Source organism: Mastigoproctus giganteus, chromosome 3 (assembly GCF_048544385.1).
Source record: "Mastigoproctus giganteus isolate SK-2022 chromosome 3, ASM4854438v1, whole genome shotgun sequence".
NCBI classification, from domain to species: Eukaryota; Metazoa; Arthropoda; class Arachnida; order Uropygi; family Thelyphonidae; genus Mastigoproctus; species Mastigoproctus giganteus.
In genome coordinates, this window is record NC_143577.1 from 128,214,799 (window position 1) to 128,237,614 (window position 22,816).

The following is a 22,816-nucleotide window of genomic DNA, read 5'->3' on the forward strand; positions in this document are numbered from 1 at the left end:
ATCTTTGGCAAAGGTTGCAAAGAAAAATAGAAAGACTTCTTTACTTATATAAAATATTTTTAAATAGAAAGGGTGCAAGAATGTTTGCTGATGCTATCAAGGCAGTGTTAGGTGGGTTGGAAAACTGCTAGATTGGGGGGATACAAGGATTAATAGATTAACAGTAGCCACTGGCAGAGGTGAAAGTGATTCTTGCACTGCTTCTATTGGAATGAGCTGCAGCCTGGAAAATAAGATGCAGGATATTTCAGAGACTGCTGGGAATCATTGGGGTACAAATAAACACGTGGGTTGTGTTAGGGTAGCTAAGAAAAAGAACAGGCGCATGTATACTTGCGTGTACACCAATGCTAGGAGTTTAGTAAATAAATTTGATGAATTTGAGGTATTGCTCAAAACATCAAAGGCAGATATTGTGGGGATTTCAGAGACGTGGTGTCACACAAATATAAGGAATGCAGAAATGGAATTTGGAGAGTACAATGTCTACGGAAAGGATAGACAGGATAGGAAGGGAGGAGGGGTTATGCTATTAGTTAAGAAATACATAAAATCCAAGGAAATGAAGCCAGTCGACATCGCTGGACAGTGCAGTGTCGAGTCAGTTTGGTGTGACATAAGCATTGGGAGATCAAAATTGAGAGTAGGAGTGTGCTATAGGCCTAATGACTCTGATGAGTATAATAAGAAACTGTACAGGGAAATAGAGTGGGCCAGTAAATCAGAGAGTCTTATAATGGGGGATTTTAATTTCCCAGATATTGACTGGAATTTGTGGGTTGGTCACTCACACACTAGCAAGGCTTTTGTGGATTTATTGGATGATTGTTTTCTAAATCAGCATGTTTGGGAGGCAACTAGAGGGAGCAATACTCTTGATTTTGATTATCAGTAGTGATTCTTCATACATCAAGAATCTGCAGATAAAGGAACCACTAGGTGACAGTGATCACAGTGTGCTGAAGTGGGATTTACTCAAGGAGGTACCTACCATCAGGGGTAAAGGGAAGGGTTATTGCTTTCGTAAAGGCGACTACGATGGTCTGAGACAGTATTTAAATTCTATACAGAATTTAAATACAGATGTTGGTAACATCATCAGTTGGTCTGATGATGTTACCAATAGCGAATTCAAAATGGGAACCATTCAAAGAACTTATCTTGGAAGCTACTAGGCTTTACGTACCAACTAAGAAATATTGTTCAAGGTTTAGGCCTAAATGGATGTCAGATGAACTAATGAGACATATGGCAGAGAAGAGAAATGCATGGGATACATATAAATTAACACGTGACACAGAAGCCTATGATAGATATAAGTTGATCTGTAACCAAGTTACAAAGGAGGTTAGGCAGGCGAAGGCAGATTACGAGAAATCTTTGGCAAGGGATGCAAAGAAAAACAGCAAGGAGTTCTTTACTTATGTAAACTCTAGAAGGAAGGGGATGAATCAGATTGGTCCACTTGATATCGAAGGTTCAACTGTTCATGATCCTGCTCAGGTAGCTCACAAACTAAATGAATATTTGCATCGACATTCACACATGAGGAGTTATTCAGCGAGGGGAATGCCAGAGGTGTATTCAACTCTGGCAGTAAGCTGGATAATCTTGTAATAACTGAGAGTAAAGTGGAGGAGAAATTGTTGAAGATAAACACAAGAAAGGCAGCTGGGGTGGATGGGATCTATCCAGTTATATTAAAGGAGGCAGCAAAGGAAGTAAGCAAACCCTTAGCCATAATTATGAGAGCTTCCTTGGACTCAGGGGAGGTACCCATAGACTGGATGTGTGCAAATGTGACCCCAATTCACAAAGGGGGATCAAAGGCTGACACAAGTAATTATAGACCTGTGAGTTTAACTTCTCTTTCCAGGAAAATTAATGGAAGCACTGGTTAAGGAAGCACTTCAGTTATAGTTCAAACACAGCATGGTTTTGTTAAGGGGAAGTCTTGCCTGACCAATTTGATTGGATACTCTGATGCAGTCACAAAAGAACTGGATGCAGGGAATAACTTTGATATTATATATTTGGATCTTAGAAAGGCTTTTGATATTGTTGCACAGGGAAGACTGCTGAACAAATTGGAGCAGTGTGGCATTGGAAGCAAATTGCTGCTATGGATAAAGGGGTGGTTGAGGGGAAAGACCGACAGTGGTAATCAATGGACACTGCTCATCATGGACTAATGTTATTAATGGAGTCCATCAGGGTTCAGAGTTGGGTCCATTATTGTTTTCTGTATTTATAAATAATATTGATGATGGTATTTCAAGCTTAATGTCCAAGTTTGCAGACGATACAAAAGTTGGCATGATTGTTAAGAACGCTACTGACACTATGCTGCTGCAACAGGATCTGGAAGGGTTGAGCAGATGGGCTGAGAGGTGGCAAATGAAGTTTAACATTGACAAATGTAAAGTACTACATATGGGAAACAGCAACTCCAGAGCAACGTATCAACTCTGTGGTACTACACTGACAGTGGTACAGAATGAAAAGGACCTGGGGGTAATTGTGCAGGCAGATATGAAGTTCTCTGACAGTGCAGACGGGCTGCAAGTAGCTCATGGTGTCTTATCAATGATATACAGGAATTTTTCTAGCAGGGATAAGGAGGTGATTATTCCCTTGTATAAGGCAATGGTCAGGCAACACCTTGAGTACTGTTTACAGATCTGGATTCCTCATTTTAAGAATGATGTCGAGGTGCTGGAACAAGTACAGAGAAGGGCAACAAGGTTAATGAATGGAACAAAGGGTTGCTCTTACGAAGAAAGGCTTAAGTTTTTCAAATTACAGTGTCTGGAGACTAGGCACCGGCGAGGTGATGTGATAGAGGTGTATAAAGCCTTGAATGGTTTGAGCATGCTCAATGCTGATGGGATTCTGCCTCTTGCTCAGATTAATCACCTGAGAGGACATAAATTCAAATTGAGGAAAGACAGATGTAGGATAGATGACCGGAAATTTGTCTTTAGCCAGCGGGTAGTTGGTTGGTGGAACAGACTTCCATCCCTTGTTGTGGAAGTTGATAGCCTAAATAAATTTAAGGCTCAGCTGGACAGGTATTTCGAATGAACGGAGGGGTGAAATGGAAGTTTTTTTTTTTTTTTTTCTGGCTGATGCTGCATAAGCTTGCTTTCTTGCATCATATGCCTGTACTAATGCTAATGCTAACCCTTTCCAGAGTATCTGTGTGAATTTACATTTTCCTAAATCTTCCAGTACATGCTGCTATCTCTTAATTGTGTTTCTATCTAATGGTAGACAGTTTAATAGATAGTAGCATGAGAAACCTTTGAAATCAGGGAAGATCACACCTGATGGCCACTGTTATCTGAATTGGGTTTAAAATAATGAAATTCTCAGGAGTTCTGATACCGAATTTGATGAAATTGCATTAAAGTTGCAAGCATGGTACCGTCTTTAATGTTTTAAATATGTTTTGTTTTTTTTTGTTTTTTTTTAATTGTTTAAACAGTGTCATATTTCATCTTTTCTTAATGGGTTTATTGTAAAAGGAGTGTTACGAAAGTAATGCCTTTCTGTTTTTTCCCTCTGAAAATTTAATTACTGCAACTATGCCTTTTACATCAATTAATCCTCAATCATTAATATTTTAGAAATAAACAAGGAGTTACCTTTTATTCAATCAATAGGATTTCTTCTTTACCAAATCTCCTTATGTGAATAAATTACGAAATGATATGTTGAAACAAAATTGCATAATTTAAAATAATTTAAAACTCATAATGTGTTCCTCCCTATTGACACACGGACAGTCCAACACCCCAGGATTATAGCGGTGAACCTCAACCCAATCCCAGAAATATTAAACCCACCATGCAACCTCTAGTGAATGAAAACATTTTGTCATAAATGCGAATTTGGAATACAAATAAAATACTGTTAAAATGAGATAAAAGTATGATAAAACAATGAAATTAAAGAATTCCTCACTGGAATGCAAATAAAATACTATTAGAATGTGATAAAAGAATGAAATTAAAGAATTCCTCTGTTAAGCGGACTAAAACTTTTTTTTTCACTAGTGTCATGTTCACAGGGTGGAATGAAACTAATGAAACATGCATGTTCGGAATCTTATAAATAGAAGATTAGTCTTTGGTACGCATGCATTCAAATGACAACAAATCAGATATGAGAAATGGCCGGCGAATATTAATAGTGTTTTTTTTTTTTTTTTTTGCATTTTCATTTCTACAGTCTTGGCAATCAATAACTTAGTATAACCTCCAGGGGAAAAGATCTCCCTTCCAGGGCAAAAAAAAAGCAACCAGTGCACAAAACCCAGAAAACCACTAGGTGCACAAAAGAAACCCCAACAAGACAACCACGAGGATTTTGGTTCTATCGCAGCAAAACATCAAAAGACGTAGACAGAATCCGAACTCCAACATTCCTAATTATACATTCCACTCAAGAACAACCGATTGGAAAACTATCTCCATTCCTAGTGCAGGAATGCCTAGAAAGAACATTAGGTACTCCCAAGACAGTTCGTCGTTTAAGATCAGGAGACCTACTGATTGAAGTTGCCACTGTCGACAGTCCAAGCAACTACAAAAACTAAAAATTTTCTGCTGAATCTCTCACTGTTTCACTGTACATTTCCTTGAACATGTCAAGAGGTGTCACCACCAAATGGGACCTCATCAATCTGTCAGATGAAGAACTGAAACAAGAATTGCGAGATGAAGGTGTGATCAATGTAAGGCAGATTCTAACAAAGAAGGACGATGTACTAGTTCCTACTTGGAACATAATCCTCACAATTGACAATCCCAAACCACCAACAATGATAAAAGCAGGTTACCTTAACTGCCATGTTAAACCTTACATCCCAAACCCATTATGCTGCTACAAGTGCCAGAAGTTTGGGCAGTCACAGAGAGTCTGCAAAGGAGCAGCTGCCTGGGCCAAATGTGGCTCCACTGCACAGCTGCAACACCAAACTGTCTTAACTGTAAAGATAATTTGACCAAAAACTCACCTTCCTTGAACATATAAAATTGCTCTGAATTTCCTGTCTTAAAAAGCTTAACATCTTAAGAGTTCTATCTGGCACAACATGAGGAGCTAAAGCTGACCATTACACACTAAGACATCTGTACTGTGCATTAATACGGTCATGTCTGGACTACAGTTCTGTAGCCTATAGCTCTGCTAGACCAAATGCCTTATGTTGGCTTGATCCTGTACACCACAGTTCCCTTCATCTTGAACTTGGGGGTGTACCACACATCACCAGTTCAGAGCCTATACACTGAAGTGCATGCAACAACCTTGCAGCTATGCAGACAAATGCTTTTATTAAATTATGCAACAAAATTCAGAGGGTATTCAAATCATCCCATTTGAAATGGACTTTTTTGTCCTAAATGGGGAAACCTTTATAGAGCTTACCCATCAACCGGTATACGTCTTTGCTCACTACAGACTGACTGGCAAATTGACCTTAGTAAGATACAGCCTACTGCCTTTCATACAATCCCAACTTAGATGTATCACATACCACTGTGTGACCTTTCATTCACAGCCTGTGGAAAACACACCATGTCCCAACAGAACATACTACAAATACATGCCACACTGAGAAACCAGCATGGCCAGTACACACCAATCTACACAGATGGGTCTAAACCTGACAATCATGTTAGTGCATCAGCATTATTTCCTAACATTGCCATATCCAAGAAGCTTCCCACTAAATGTAGCAGCTATACTGTAGAACTCTCTGCTATCCTCATAGCCTTAAATTGCATACTCTCAACAGTCATATTGCATAGTGTTATATACTCTGACTCCATTAGTGCCATCCAAGCTATACAGCAGAATAAAAATCATGATAACCCCTTGCTCATACAGATTTGGAATACTCTGACTAAGTTAAACCAGAAGAAGGAACAAGTTCTCTTTTGTTGGATCCCTGGTCATGCTGGAATTTTGGAAACGAACAGGCTGACCTAGCTGCTAAAACTGCTACTGATCCTATAGACCAGTGGTTCTCTAACTTTTTTGCCCCATGCAACCTTTTCACCATATGTCAGAATGTCATTCCCCTTTCCAAGATGGTCTGACTCAAAAGGTGCATTCCAAAAAGATAAAAAAGTGAAATATTTATCTTTATTTGTAATTTAATATGCGACATCCAATAAAGTGTATTGTCCCGTAGATTATGTACAATCTGTTGAATTGTAGTTTGCAGAACGATCAATATTCCAACAGTTTGAGTATGTCAATCTGTGATTCCAGTTTCCCCCCTGAAACCCCCCCAGAGGGAATTCCCCCTTGGTTGAGAACCCCTGCTATAGACTAATTGTTTACTACACCTACATCTGATTACAATTACATTATAAGCAAAGAATGTCTTGAACAATGACAACACATCTGGCAGAGCCAAGGCAACAATAAGCTACTCGGTATAAAAAAAGATCTAAAACCTTGGAGATCTAGCATATGGGAGAACTGACATGAAGAAGTCGTATTAGCCCGATTACGGATAGGCCACATGCACCTGACACATCTTTATCTGCTTGCAGCCATTGATCCACCACAATGCACAAAGTGCAACACTGAGCTCACTGTCCAACTTCTACTTATTGATTGCCCCAAATACAATACTGAGCAACAAGCTATGTTTACCTCATTTTCCAGGACTAACACCTCTTTCGGCATTTCTGACCTACTTACAGTGGTTCCCAACCTTTTTTGACTCGGGAACCCCTTTCAACATAATATTTTTTTTCAGAAACCCCTTTCAACGTAATATTTTTTATCAGAAACCCCTTTCAACATAATTCTCTGAAATCGTATAATATTTCTGAATTTTTATAATAAAATATTTCCAGTACTATGTTTTTCTAAGCGATATTGCATAATAATAAAAATTATTATTAACTATTATTTATACTTTGTAAACCAGTTATTAATCAGTCCAAACTAGATTTTGAACGGGCTAAGAGGAGAAAACTTGCTTCTTGTCGAAATGGTAGCCGAGCATTCTGGTCTCTTGCCAAAGCTATTGACCCATCTGTGTTCCCACCTCTGATGCCATATCAGCCAAAGATAAAGCTAACCTGCTAACATCTTATTTTTCTTCCAACTCATGTATTGATAATCTTGGTAAATCAATACAATCAAACCAATCCCAGTACACTCCATTCAATACCTCCTGTGGTCTTCACTCAAAAGGATGTCAGAAGGATTTGGATGAATCTGCTGCTAAGAAAACTCCAGGTCCTGATGGTATTTCTCCACTTGTTCTCAAAAGCTGTGCCCCTAAACTTACTCCTGTTTTGTGTCATCTTTTTTCACTTTCTTATTCCAAAGGTGTTTTTCCTTCTGCTTGAAAATTTGCTCAAATCCAGCCAGTTCCTAAAAAGGGTGACAAATCCCTTCTATCCAATAATCGTCTCATTGCAATTAATTCTACTCTTTCCAAAGTAATTAATTAACTGCCAACTCTTAAACTATCTGGAAATCTTTCATCTGATCAACAATCGATAGTATGGATTCCGTCAGTGTCGTTCCACTAGTGATATTCTGGCTTATGTTACCCATCTATGGAAAAGTGTGGTGAAACTCAAGCCATTGCGCTTGACATTTCAAAGGCATTTGATCATGTTTAGTATAAATGTCTTCTAAATAAGCTTCCATCCTATGGTTTGCCAGATGTTCTTTGTAACTGGGTATCCAATTTTCTCTCTGGCCTCTCACTGCGGGTGATGATAGATGGCTCTGTGTCTTCTAACTTCTTCAGTTCAGTTCTTTCTCCCATTCTTTTCCTCTTGTATATTAATGACTTTCTTCCATTGACCAGAAATCCCATCCATAGTTTTGCTGACGACAGCACATTGCATTCCACTTTCAGTATGAGAAACCTTGCTCTGCTCAAACAGCTTCAACTTCTCAAGTAACCACTGCCAAACCATTAAATGATGATCTCCAGGTAATTCTCCAGTGGGGCAAAGATCATTTAATTTCAATCCTTCTAAAACTCAGTCATATATTGTATCTCGCAAAAAGAGAGATATAAGACCTGCTCCTATGCTTATCAGTGATGATGCTGATCATCATTGATCTTGCCAATTTCTAGGCAAGATCTTGGGGATTACCTTGACTTTTAATCTCTCTTGCATAAAGCACATTAGAGATATTGCTTCCTCTGCATCTAATTAACTGGGTTTTCTCTTTCGCTCTCACCATTACTTTACTTCCAAACAGTTGTTGACTGTAGAAATTGCAAATCTGGCCTACCATGGAATATTGTTCCCACATCTGGGGCGGTGCTCCCGAAACCTCTCAGGCTTCTAGATTCCATTCAAAACAGGGCAGTTAGGTTAATTAATGTCTCATCTCTAACAGAGTCTATCTCAATGTCTTTCAGTTTCTGTTGCATGCCTTTTCTATAGATACTTACATGGGCACCATTCAGAAGAATGGTGCCCAGGCAAGTATCTATAGAAAAGGCTTCTATAATTCTCACTCTCTCTTTCAAAGCAGTCTGAACATGTGCCAAAACCAGTGAACATCCTTTTACTGTCCAAGTTCAATCTCACAGAACCAACTTCTTCTTCCTCATTTATTCATTCAACTTCTGTGGTCTGGAACAACCTTCCTTCATACATATTTCCTGTAAATTACAATCTACAGAAATTCAAGTCTAATGTCAGCAAGTAGCTTCTTTTATCTTTTCAACCTTCAACCCATGCACGGTACTTAGTACTATAGGTTTAAAAAAAAAAAGTACCTATACAAAACAATGGTCCTTGAGAATGAAAAAAAAAATATGGAAAACATTTAATATGATATACTCTAAGATAGTAAACTAATTATAAGGAATTGTGGGAGATGTGGTTTCTTTCTTTGGCCATTCTTTACTTTTTACTTAATTTTATTTTACTTTATTGTTTATTATTAGTCATATTTGGTAGTTTACAGTAATATACCTGTGTAAATCTAAGCAGACGCTATTACAGAATTTTTAGTGCGAACCCCATGGAACACTTTTACGAACCCCCAGGGGTTTGTGAGCCACCAGTTGGTAACCGCTGTCCTAGCAGATATGCCACATGTTACCAAAATTTTTAGATTCCTCAAACAGATAAAACTATACAATGCAGCATAAACTTGAATAACATCTATACAGATATAACTATGTATTTAACATCACCATAGTTAGGCGCATTATAGCCTTGTTGCCCTTGCACCATAAAGCTTATAAACAAACAGTGTGGTGAAACTAGAGGCCTCTAGTGACCACTCAGTGACATGAAATGGTCTATGGGGCCACATTTGAAAGCAAAAAATTAGAAGGCATTACTTTTTTACCAGTCCTCGTATGTACAGTGCTTATTATATGTACTTTATAAGTTTTAAGAAAATATTAAATATTTTTAAACATGCTATATGTTTTTACACCTTTATATTAATTTTGCTGAAACTTGAAAAAAAATGTTTTAGGCATAAAATAGAATCATCGTTCTCTTATTCTTTTCCATTTTCTAGTTTAAAAAACTAAGTGCACAAAATTTCTAACATGCACATGTGCGTATATTTCTGCTTATTGTGTATATAAATATTATTAACAAATTTAAAGAAGCATATTTTATATCTTTGATACTATTAGTTACTCTTGTTTCTAGGTTTATTTCGACATTTATTTTCAATTTTACGCACTCTATAGCATGCAAAATTTGAAACTACATATTTTGCTTCTCACAGTATGGTGGCCGTTCAGAGAGAATATTGGGTTTAGTATAATTCTCTTTACTCTGCAAAACAATAATAAATGTTTCAAAAACAACTAGGATAAGAATGCATATGTTTGTTGTGCTGGTAGGAGTTAGGGAAACTCTCATTACTGTGAGCTCACACATCTCAAAACTCGCTAATGAAAGGGTTAATGATGTTTACCAAGATTTATGCAAGTCAAATAAGAGACTTCCTCATACAATGAAAAGAAAACAGTCTTTTGTGTAAATATTTCATTACATAATTAAACAATAAACATTACATAATAAACAAACAAAGATTTACAAAAGCACTGTTTTCAATATTCCACAGTTCTGTATTATCCATACATTTTTTTTTTTTTTTTTTTTGTTTCTGTAGGGAAAGCATCACATTTCCTAGGTGTACCACCAGCAGTTCCTCCAAGAATATCTCCTAGTGCGGTAAATATTTTAACACTATCTAGAATAAGTGTTCTTTTAACAAGTGGCAAGTGGTTTTTAAATGTTCTGTATGAGTGCTCATTAATGCTGTTCATTTCAAGTATTCTCTTTGATGTGTGATGTAAAATTAAAATTGAATTGGCTTTGCCTGTAGTATTTTGTACTATCACTTTTTTAATAATATTTTTTAGTAGTGACTGAGGACTTCATGCTAATATATGAGCTATATTATCATTACTGCATTAGAGCAATTATCCAAATTGATTCATGACAAAGGTGGTGTGGATAATTGGATTAAAAAAAAAACACTTTTATCAACAAAAAACAACTTATTAAATAAATGTCTTCTTCTTCTTCTTCCAGTCACATAGTTCCCTGAGGAACTGTTGTGGCCACCAACAAAATCCTCCAACTGCATCGATCATATGCTATACAAGCAGCATCACAAAATATCGCGCCCAAAAGTTCACTGATCCCATCCTTCCACCTAGTTGCAGGTCTTCCTTTAACAACAGTTTTTGGAGTTGGTTTTGTTATGGTCTCTGTGGCATCAGATAATATGGTGGTATGCCATTGCCTACCACATGGCCGATTTTGAAAGGGGCCGGCTTTAATCATAGGAAGAGTCATCATGCATCCCATGAGATGCTTTGAAGAGGAAATGTGACTACAACAGAGCCCCACTTAGTACAGAAGGCTGATTACAACTGGCTTAGGGCGACTCCGTAGCCAGGTGGGAAGGAGCAGCAGTGCGTAGCACACTCTTCTTGATTAGACCGGGGTTCGAGCCCGTCACCACCAAATACGGAGGATGCGGAAAGGTCAGGGAATGACCACCGCATATCCTGGAGCAATATGGCCTTAGTTGCTAATGCTCCTAAAAACCAAATAACAATAACAACTGGCTTTTGCCTGGTTTCCAGAGATCATCTATGTATATAAACGGATATATATTATTCATTAGATTCGCACCAGTAGTTATTATATCCACAGTCAATGAATTTATTCATAAGATGATGCTATTATCCCTCTTCTTCCTTCTTCAATGTCCAATTAATGTCCAATATTTCTAATTAATTATGTTGAATATATTTTTAAATAATTTTCTCCCAAACCACAAAGAATGCAATGTTTCCTTACCATAAACATATTTACATGCTGATTTGCATAGTCTTAACCCCCAATGAATGCATTTCTTACATTTAAAAATATTCGTTCCTGTATTTCAAATTTACACTCCTTTCATATGGCATTAACCGTTGCATAGTCTTCTGTATTCTTCGAACATGCTAAACGTTAAATTGTTATTTTAATCTTAGAGCCTAAATATTTACCACATAGATATAAAATATGTCTAATTAATCCTCTGTACCTCTTCTTCTGTATAGTAAGATATATTTTCAATTTTTATGCTTCAACCATAAATAAATGTACAGTACTTATAAATTAACATTTTCAAAACACTTTATTAGAAAAGTCTAATAATATTTGTTCAACAGATGAAACTCATTTCCTAGCTGCTAAGTCTTGCAAGAATTTCAATGTAAAAAGCTGTGGAATATTTCATTCATCCTGTTTTTAGTACCACTTCACTGCTATTTTAAGGCAGTTTACATCTTCACCCTGAGAGGGAGTCAGTTCATCTTTTTCTTTCTTATCTCTACAGTTATCCTGTTCTTGAAAACTGTCAACAATTTGCTGATCTGTCAAAATTTGGAAGCCATGATTGTTTGCATCACTTTACATCCATTCTGTCATTCTATGATTGTACAATTCAAACAACCAGGAACATTGTTAATTATTTCTGGGAGTTTAGTTCCACCTGTTTCTTCAGTGACTGCAGCAGTTTCCCCAAACAGCTTCAACACAGACTTTGTGCAATATTTCAGCTTTAATAGAGCTCCACAAATCAGCAAGTACATAACACACTCTTTCAAGTTAAAATTTTATAAAAATTTAACACATCATTTTCATCACAATCACACAGTAAAAGTCTTCTCAGTAGTTGTTTCCTCTACAGATTTTTTAGTTTCAATAATCCCTTGATACATAGATTGAAATAGAGGTGTTACATTTGGAGGAAGGAACATGACTTAAACTTTCCATCCTCACACTCCAAAAGTTCACTGCAAGGGTGGGATGGTGTGAGTGATACTTCCAATATTTTCTGTATTTTTTCACTACAGGAATAAATGTCTTATGCTACCACTCCCCAAATAAATTAGCTGTCAGCCATTTGTTGATCTGATTCATATGTCACAGGTAAATTTTTCACATTCTTTAGAGCTCTTGGTTTGACTTGCCAGTTTAAAGCAGATTTAACCTGTTTTTGCTAATTGAATTAGCACAAACTCGTTTTGTAGCCAGGAGCAGTTGATTCATGTTTTGAGGCTAAGGTTTTTTTTGAGGCAGTGCTTTCCAGTTTAAACCTATTTCATCAGCATTTTAAAATAAAGTTAGGTAATACTTCTCAATTTCAATAAATGAGGCTATTTCAGCAAAGAACTCTTCAGTAGTGACAAATGGGCCTGGAGTACTGGGGTCCATAGTTTAACAGATATTTATTTAAAGTATACCCAGTAAAATAAAATAAAATAAAATATTTCCAGAAGCTTCTGGAAATATTTTATTTTATTTTATTTTACTGGGTATACTTTAAATAAATATCTGTTAAACTCTTCAGTATTTTCCTTGTAAGTAGACAATTTCTTATCATGTATTTCAAGCTCTTGTATTCCATGTTGAGATTTAAAATTACATAAAAACCATCCAGAGCTGGCGTCAAGGTTGCTATTGCCTCCTAACTCTTTATTAAACATTAGAGCTTTCTCACATAAAATGGATCCTGAAATTGGCTGTCCAGCTGATCTTTTTTTGCATAAACTCTTTGTATATTGCTTCTTCTACTTCGTTATCAGCCTTTTTTCATTGTTTTTCTGCTAGACCTGTCATCTTCACTTTCTAATACAGAAATGAACTGACTCACTATACTATTTTTTTTTAATGTTAGAAATTGTGGCCACCCCGACACCATATCTTTTGGTGATTTTCTTACCGGATCCCCTTGTTTTTTTTTAACAAATTAATTATTTTCACTTTGTCTGCCATTGTCAGAACAACACATTGTAAATTTTTTAGCATCCACGAAAATTAGAATGGGTTTGAAAATCAGACAAAACAACTCTGACATATGACTGTGATGACAGCTGGAAACAGACTTAGAATGGACTGGAATAACAACTACATGGCTGACTCAGTGAGTGGAGGGGTAGACTTACATCACAGACCAAGGTTGCAGTGATTCAGTTAATTGGAAATTCAAATAATCAGCATTCTATTGTACTAAAATTCTTGTAGAAGTAGCTTGTTTAGTTAAAAAGTACTGTAAACTAATTATGAAACGTGTTTTTTTAGCACCATTCATGATTTCCTCAGCTAGCCAGGAGCAGTTCACTTTTACTACTGGTTTCAAAAGATTTTTCATATTATAGTAAGGAATTAACCAAAACTAGCATAATGTAGGTAGTGTTGACAGATTTCTCACATAAATATAAAAATCCGATTAAATGAATGAAGATTCAAAAATATTGCTGAGATTCAAGCTGAATCACAGAAAGTGTTAGACAGCATCATGAAATAAGAGTTCCAGAGATGCTTCAAGCAGTGGGGGAAGCAGTGGGATTGATGTATAAACTTTGGAGGGGACTTCAAAGGGGAGTATGGCAACATGTAACTAATATAAGTGTAAATTAATTTTATTGCCCCAGTTCAGAAAATATTGGCTTTCACCTCGTATAACCAGGGGCTCACATCTGGTGAATATGGGCTTGGCACATCCAGGGTCCTGAGCTGGATATCATCATTCTTCTCTTTTTGGTGATTCCCCCTACTTCTCTCTCTCTCTCTCTCTCTCTCTCTCTCTCTCTCTCTCTCTCTCTCTCTCTCTCTCTCTCTCTCTCTCTCTCTCTCTCTCTCTCTCAGGGTACTCAAATTTTTTTTGGCTGTTGCAGCATAAGCCTCGGGCTTCCTTGCACCATGTGGCTAATAATAATAATAATAATATGCATGTATATCATTTGTAAAATAATAAGAGAAGTTTACCTCAATATAATATGTAGAAGTGTTCTGTGTATTATATTGAGGTAAACTTCTCTAATTATTTTACAAATATTGATATCAACATAGAATATATTGAGCATTACAGCTCTGGTTCATACTATCAAAAGTATGTATATTGTATATCTGATGGGCAACGAGTTGATAAGTTAGCAAGATCAAAATAGGTAGGAGTAACAGAAAAATAGTTGCACTGGGCCTTGCAACTAGCTTTGTTACTGTGCAATTTATTGGTGAGCTGTCATGGTGTAAACGAGTTAATATAAAACAATATTAAAAATTATAAAACTTTTATTTGCATTTTTAAATAAACTGGTTATCTCTTTCAGGCTACACCTAAAAGGATAGTTAGTTCTCAGAAAGGAGATGAATCATATGGGAACCATGGTAATGAGGTAGACTTTGCTGACTTTACTCATTTTGAAGATTCTGGTTCTTCTGGTATTTCACACCCACAGTTAAAGGTTTGGAATAATTTGTTCAAAAACAAATTCTGAATTTAATTTTTAGTTGAAGTCTGGTATATACTTCCATTAGGGGGTTCCCCCCCTTATCTAAAATTACAGAAAATATTTAATTTGGTACTTGATGTGATTAGATGCACACATACACTCTAAACTTGTAAAAATGCATTTTATTTCTCACACATTGAATATCTATGCAATATTAATGAAATAATCTGTTTCATTCATATAAAAATTAGTTCATATTAGACAGAAAAATTTCGTTAATCTTATGGATATCAACCCCAGATGATTTGCAAAGTCCTCTTGGACCAGAAAACACAGCATTTTGGTGATGCATTGTCTGGGTTATTGAGGAATGTTATTCGGGTTCAGAAATCTTAAAAATGGATAGATGCAATACAGAGTACAAAATCTACTAAGTTTCACTACATTACAACTAAATTCATTCTTAGTAAATAAAAAAAAAAAAAAAAAAAGAATTTTAGGCCTGCATGTTTGTATAGAAATGTGACCATAAACAAAAGTTCTTTAGAATTTTTGTTTGTGGAAATAGCATCTAGATTAATGGGCAAAAAAAGTGATCACATTAAATTTTTAAAGGTCTTATTATTTCTATCATTTTTCAGTACACTAGAAAATATAACTGGTATACCTCTGTTTAATTTGCAGCCAGGCCATTTCTGTTGAGCATAATGGTTGAAAAGTATTTGTCCTGTAATGCTTTGTTTCATTTGAATTGCTTGTTCAGCTCAGTTTTTATTTTCCATTAAGCATGAACAGTAAAATTATATTACAATATGAGAAGAATTTCCTTTCCATAATGAAAGAATTTTCTTTTTATTGTAATATAATTTTACTATTCATGCTTACTGGGAGTGGGAAAATAAAAACTGAACTGAACAAGCACCTGCAGTGAAACAAAGCATTATGAAATGTATGTTATGAAAGTTTTTATTGTCATACTTCCCCCCTCACCTACCTTTATTTATTTTTAGCAGTACTAGTAGCAGGCTATGTAGTAAACCCACCAAGTGCTGTGCAGTTAAATCAGTAACATATCCTGATTATTTGAGACTTCCATTAAAAGGAAGATTTGCCATGGGACGCTTATAGCAGCCATCTCTCCAGATTTATGATGAAAAATGTGTATTTTTGACTGAAAACGATTTATTTTCAAAGAAAATAAATTGTACATTTTCAACTTCTAACTTCACTGCCTTTCATTATCAATAAAGCCATCTTCCTTGTCAATCACAATTATAAAAGACGTTAAATATCAAAACAGCTGAAACAGTAAAACTTTACTGTCACCTGTTTTATACATACAGTAAAAAAAAAAAAAGTATTATTGCAAGTTTACACATTTTATTGTCAAGGTGATTTGTATGCCAGCACAATCCAGTGAAGCTGCAACTTCAAATATTTAATATACCCATAGCAGACACTATGCCTTTAAGAATAAATTTGGTAGATTGCCAGATTTGTTTGACAGCCAGCTGGCTCTCTATCAAAAATTGATAAGACCAAAATGTGTTTCCTTATGGCAGTCAAAAGGCTGTTAGCTCCGAACAGAATTCATACATAGCAAGTGCCCAAACTGGACTATCAGAAATGTTAAGTTAAATATTATTTAACTTTAATTTAATGATAATGTATTTGTAGAACTGATTCATTATCCCATCCAATAATACTATTCAAAAACTTTTTCCCGAGTTTTTTTAACCAAATTGAAAGAAATGAATTAAAAAAAAAAAAAAATCCGTTCAGTATTTCTGATCATGGAAGGTAAAGAAATAGATATTTTGCAGATCACCTCTGTAAATTTCAATGAGAAAACTTACCACATCTATCATCAAAGAAAGCATTGGCATACATACTTGGTCAGAGAATTGACAAGTGTACATGGAAGCATGAACTATAACAAGTTATTCTATGTCACTCTTGGCATTTTACCAGAGTACCAGAGAATATTCAGCCAAACGAAAAAAAAAATGAATTCAGATCTCATTCTGGTGCAGTTTTGAAAATGCTCTTGACAGCCAAGTATGAAGAGCAGTGTCATTGTTATAAACAAAACTTTGATTCAACATTTTTGAAGATATACAGTCTGCTACAGTATCTCTCTCTTGAAGGTAGTGGTAATCAGTTGATATCTAACAGACAATCCAGACAGAAAAATGTTAAGTAAGTTGATGTTTAAGATATAAAATCAAATGACTTTATGGCAAAAGCCTTATGCTACGAAAGCTATATACCATCATTGTACACAAAGAGCATAGCCTCATTCACGGCATTGAGTAATCTAGGTGTGCTACTTAATGCATTGTTGTCATATCATGGAAGCATACACGTGGTACCTTGGTATTGCACTATTCTAAATAAAACTCACTACTCCAGTAGAGACTTATTCTACTGTTTAATTATTTAAGTGTTTGTCACTACCCCTACTCGAGCTTCTATACTATTTTGAGGATGCCATTGATAAGTGATGTGAAGACCTGAGCAACCCATGACAGAAAATATCCACAATATATGAGTTGTGAGAATTTTCAGTAAATTGAATGAAGTCAAATAAACTTGTGAGAAAAGCCTTATGCTATGAAATACTACATATAATGATGTTAAAAAGCTCTTGTAGCATATGCCATATGCTCATTTAACTTTATTTTATTTAGTCCCTTCTTGCATCTCTCATATCGTAGATATTAATAATGGCCAAATAGTGCAAGGAAGCCTAAGGCTTATGCTGCACCAGCTTAAAAAAAAAAAAGAAAAGAAAAAAAACAAAAGAGTAAAATAATAATTAAAATTAAATAAAAAAATAATAAAAGAAAAGGAAATAGGCAACCTATGCATTTCCGTCCTCTGGCAGGTATCCAGCTGATCTTTGAATTTCCCAAAACTGTCAGCCTCAACCGCCCATGTAGGTAACTTATTCCAGTAATTTATAACTCGCTGGCTAAAATAAAACTTTCTGCAATCCAGTCTAAACTTCTCCCCCCATAACTTGAATTTATGGCCCCTAGTTCTAGAATTATTTATAACTGAAAATTTCATCCTCATTCATTTTACTTTTGTTTCTCAGAGCTTTAAGCGCCTCAATCAAGTCTCCTGTAAGGTGCCTAGTTTCCAAGTTGTGCAACCTAGATATTCAAAGTCTTTCCTCATATGGTCACCCTTTTGCTGATCTCACCACAAGTCACCCATCTTTGGACCATTTTGAGAAGCTCAATGTTTTTTTTTTAGATGCAGTCTCCATGCTTGAACACAGTACTCTCCAAGTGTTGTCTAACAATAGCCGTATATAATGGGATTATGACATCCTTATCTCTACTAACAAACATTCAATAATTCATCGCTAGGATACCATGGTTCTTTCTTACAACCTGTTTACAATGCTCAGAGAACTTCATATCTGACTGTATCATAACTCCCAAGTCCCTTTCTTCCACTACTGACTTTAGTTCAACTCTACCAAGTGTATAAGTTATTTTGGCGTTACTATTCCCCAGGTGTAAGGTCTTGCATTTTGCTGAATTAAAGCATAGTTGCCACTTTCCTGACCATCCCTGAAGTCTATCTAGGTCACTCAGAAGAAGCTCTTCCCATATTTCCCATCACTGATTGTTCAAGTCTTCACATCACCTACCTTCCCACTGATGAGATCCCAAATAAGATTACAACTCGAGTCTTGGTTGTGGCAACCACTTTAAATAATCAATATACTCTACAACAGAGAAAGTTTCTAGCAGTATATAATGAACAGGTGCAATATGGCCACTGCAGCCCTTGCACCATTAAACCGTAATAACAACAATTACAGTACATTTAATTTAGAGAAGTGGTAGAGTGCCTCCACAATATGAGATCATATATTGTGGAGGCACTCAATCAGATTGTAATCAAAAGAGTTCCAAACAGACATGTGTTATTCTTATAATTTCCCCTCGACGTGGGCACCTGTACGTGGTGAGGGGACCTCCCAGTGACGCTGCTGGACTTCCAGACTAGCATCACTGGGATCCAACGCCCACAGCCCAGGTTCCAGGCTTACATCAATGGAATCCGGCGTGTTTGCCGTGCGCTGCAACCCGTGGAAATTCGGAAAGGGGGATCCTGGTGGTTGAGGGGGCCCAGCTTCAATACACCACTTTGGCCCCTGCTTCGACAAGACGGGTGGTCCTGGAAGGCCCAGCTAGGATCAATCGGCTAGTAGGCTCGCCTGCGAGGGTCAACCGTGTCAATACCACGCCCTGAATCCTGTCCCTCATGGTCCGAGGGACAGGATTCAGGCTGGCGGTGGTGCGGGTATAGTGTCTGGGTAGCCCTGGCATTCCACTCCCGAGCGCATTTATTGCATGCCGGGTAGTGGGCGTCCCTTTGGGCTCCATGGTGGGTGGGGAGCCCGGGCACTGAACAATTTAAAAAACTATATGAATCCTGATAAACTTAATCTTTCAGGGGCCCCAACCCAGTCCCTATCTGAAAATTTAGACAGAGAGGCAGATAGCATTATTGCTAAAAAGAGGCAGCGAACCGAATTACCATCAGGGCCTCTCCCAAGGTTCTTAATCATGCATTCTACCAATGAAACACTGATTGGTAAAATGTCGCCCTTTTTTATTCAAAAAGGGTTAGACGGGTTAGCAGGTTCACCCAAATCGGTTAAGAGGCTTCGTTTTGGAGACCTTTTAATTGAAACTAAAAATGACAGGCAATCTGAACATCTACTCCGAACAACATCAATCGGAGGAATCCCTATAACAGTGACACCACACAGAACACTCAATTCATCGAGAGGTGTCATTTCAGAGTGGGACCTTCTCGACGTAACCGAGGAGGAAATCTGCTCCGAATTAAAACCACAGGGAGTCATTGCCGTCAAGAGAATTACTGCGCGAAGGGATGGAAAAATTGTTAAAACCAGGAGCGTTATCCTGACTTTTAACTCTCCTAAACCTCCTGATGAGATTAAAGCTGGATACATCAACTGTTCAGTGCGTCCATACGTTCCGAACCCTTTACGGTGTTTTAAATGTCAGAAGTATGGACATTCTCAAATGGCCTGCCATGGAGTCCTTGCATGCGCTCGATGCGGTGCAAAGGACCACGAAACAACAGCATGTTCAGCCGCAAAACCCACCTGTATTAACTGTGAAGGCGAACACCCAGCCTACTCACGGGCATGCCAGAGGTGGAAAGAAGAAAAAGAAATCCAACGGCTGAAGGCAGAGCTAAATATATCATACCAGGAGGCAAGGAAATCGGTGAAACCCCTGAATATCAACAGACCTACCTACGACCAGAAGGTAGCAGGGAGATGTTCCGTCGGAACTCAGACGGACATGACCATTCCTCCAAAGGAGTCTTTCACTCCCATCACACGTTATCTCCTAAGTTCTCAAAAACCTGCATAGAAAAACCAATCAGCTGCCACTCCTATATCGGTACCTCCTAATGCTCCACAAGCAACAAAGAAAATTGTGAAAGAAAAGAATAAGAAAGGGGAAGTCTCCCCTAGAACCCAAGAAAACATGGATGTCGAGCAGAAGGAGGTACCTGAAGATTCAGTCTTGGAACTCTTTGCGGAGAAAGAAATGGACACGGGACAGCGTCCATTCTTCCCCAAAAAAGATAAACCCAAGACTGATAAAAGTAAGCCCTCAGCAACTCGGAAGCCGCCTGATGGACTCACCAAGCCAAAATAATGGCTAAATTCCTACAATGGAATTGTCGTGGATTCCGGCGAAATATTGATGACATCAAGGCTCTCCTGCAAAAGCACGAGCCAGTTTGCTTTTGCTTGCAGGAGACATATCTAAAGGCAAATGATGATCCCACCATGCACAACATCACAATTTTTCGAAAGGATAGAATTGCGGATGGCTCTGCCCATGGGGGAGTAGCTATCCTTGTGGGTAACCAGACCCCAGTGCAGCCCTTGCTAATTACAACTAGCATAGAAGCTGTTGCAATTCGCCTTGCGGTGGGATTTTTATTAACGGTCTGCTCTATCTATTTGCCACCTGGGACTGACATCTCCCAGGAAGACCTTGATGATCTTCTAACGCAGTTGCCTCCCCCTTACTTACTTCTCGGGGATATGAATGGACATAACACCCTGTGGGGTAGTGCTAACATCAACGGAAGGGGACGAGTCATAGAGCGTATGCTCAATGACAATGACCTTTCCCTTCTAAATACTGGAACAAACACCTTCTTCCACATGCCTACCCGTACTTTTTCTGCCATTGATCTCTCTATCTTCTCCCCTTCTCTACTCCTTTCACTCACTTGGGAAGTGGAGGAGAATCCATACGGAAGTGATCACTTCCCTGTGGTAACCTCGTTACACAGTGAGAGACCATGTCTTCCCTTCAGGTTACCACGGTGGAAGATTGATCAGGCTGACTGGACTGCCTTCCAACATCAGGCAAATTTTGATCTTAGCTCAGTCAGTCAGGAGCCTATCAATGATGCAGTTAAGTACATCACAGAAAATATTGTCCAAGCAGCTGCTGTTCCAAAAACATCTGCCCGGTTTCCACCATTTCCCAAACCTTGGTGGAATTCACAATGCACAGCAGCCAAAAAGGCTCAAAACAAAGCGTGGGGGATATTCCGCCGATATCCTACCACGACCAACCTTATAGCCTTTAAACGTGCACGAGCCAAAGCACGATATATCCGCCGTCAGAGTCAAAAGGAATCGTGGATCCGTTTTACATCATCTATTAACCAGTCTACCAACTCTAAGGTAGTCTGGGATAAAATCCGGAAAATGAAGGGAAAATATACATCCCACCCTTCTTCAATCCTAGATTATAATGGATGCGCTATAGCAGATCCAACTGCAATAGCCAATTCTCTTGGGGGAACATTCTCTAACATCTCTGCAACATCTTCGTATTCCCCAGAGTTCCTGGTCCTGAAATATAAAATCGAAAAACAGGCACTTAACTTTAAATCTAAGGGCATTTATCCCTACAACGGGGATTTCACTATTCAGGAACTGAAAAGAGCCCTTGCTCTTTCCAAAGCAAGTGCCGTTGGACCAGATGGCATCCATTAAGAAATGATTAAACATCTTTCACCAAAATCTATGGATTGTCTGCTCCTTCTGTATAACAGAATCTTTACTGAAGGGCAGTTTCCGGACTCCTGGCGAAAGGCAATCGTTCTTGCCTTTCCTAAGCCAGGAAAGGATCCAAAAGTCACCACCAATTATCGTCCTATTGCTCTGACTAGCTGTCTGTGCAAAATCCTGGAGAGAATGGTTAATTCTCGTTTAATATGGTACTTAGAATCAAACCTTCTCTCCAACATCCAGTGCGGCTTCCGAAGGAACCGGTCCACTTTGGACCATCTTATTAGACTGGAAACATCCATCCGGGATGCTTTCCTAAAACGCGAACACTTGGTGTCGGTGTTCTTTGACATGGAAAAAGCGTATGACACAACTTGGAGATTTGGCATTTTAAAAGATTTACATAGCCTAGGCCTTAGGGGGCATCTCCCCTTTTTTATTCAAAACTTTTAGCCAATCGAACTTTCCAAGTTCGTGTGGGATCCTCACTCTCTCGCTCCTTTAGTCAAGAGGAGGGAGTACCACAAGGATCAGTATTAAGTGTCACACTTTTTGCCATCAAAATAAATTCCATCACAGAACAACTTCCTCCAACTGTAAACAGTGCCCTCTATGTTGATGACTTTAGCATTTTTTGTCAGTCGTGCAACATGAGGGTTATTGAAAGACAACTGCAAAAAGCCATTGATAGTCTGAATTCCTGGGCACTTGCTAATGGCTTCAGGTTCTCGCCGGAGAAGACCGTTTGCGTACACTTTTGTCGCAAGCGTAATCTTCATCCTGAACCTGAATTAAGGCTCGGACAAAATGCTATTCCAGTAGCAGCGAACACAAAATTCTTGGGACTCATATTCGATAAAAAACTGACCTTTTTGGATCATATTCGTCAACTCCGCACAAAGTGCACACGTGGGCTTAATATGCTCTGCTCGCTTTCCTCT

At 37.8% G+C, this 22,816-nt stretch overlaps 1 protein-coding gene across 7 annotated transcripts in view; it reads left to right on the plus strand.

Annotated features, from left to right (window-relative positions):
• LOC150088264 (ralBP1-associated Eps domain-containing protein 1-like) overlaps positions 1–22,816 on the plus strand; it is a 791,977-nt gene that overhangs the window by 666,731 nt on the left and 102,430 nt on the right. For all 7 annotated transcript variants that reach the window (XM_090369416.1, XM_090369413.1, XM_090369418.1 and 4 more), the window contains 2 exons: positions 10,144–10,205; positions 14,651–14,785. In XM_090369416.1, coding sequence (XP_090225542.1) covers positions 10,144–10,205; positions 14,651–14,785 — 197 coding nt within the window. The remainder of the gene's footprint in view (positions 1–10,143; positions 10,206–14,650; positions 14,786–22,816) is intronic.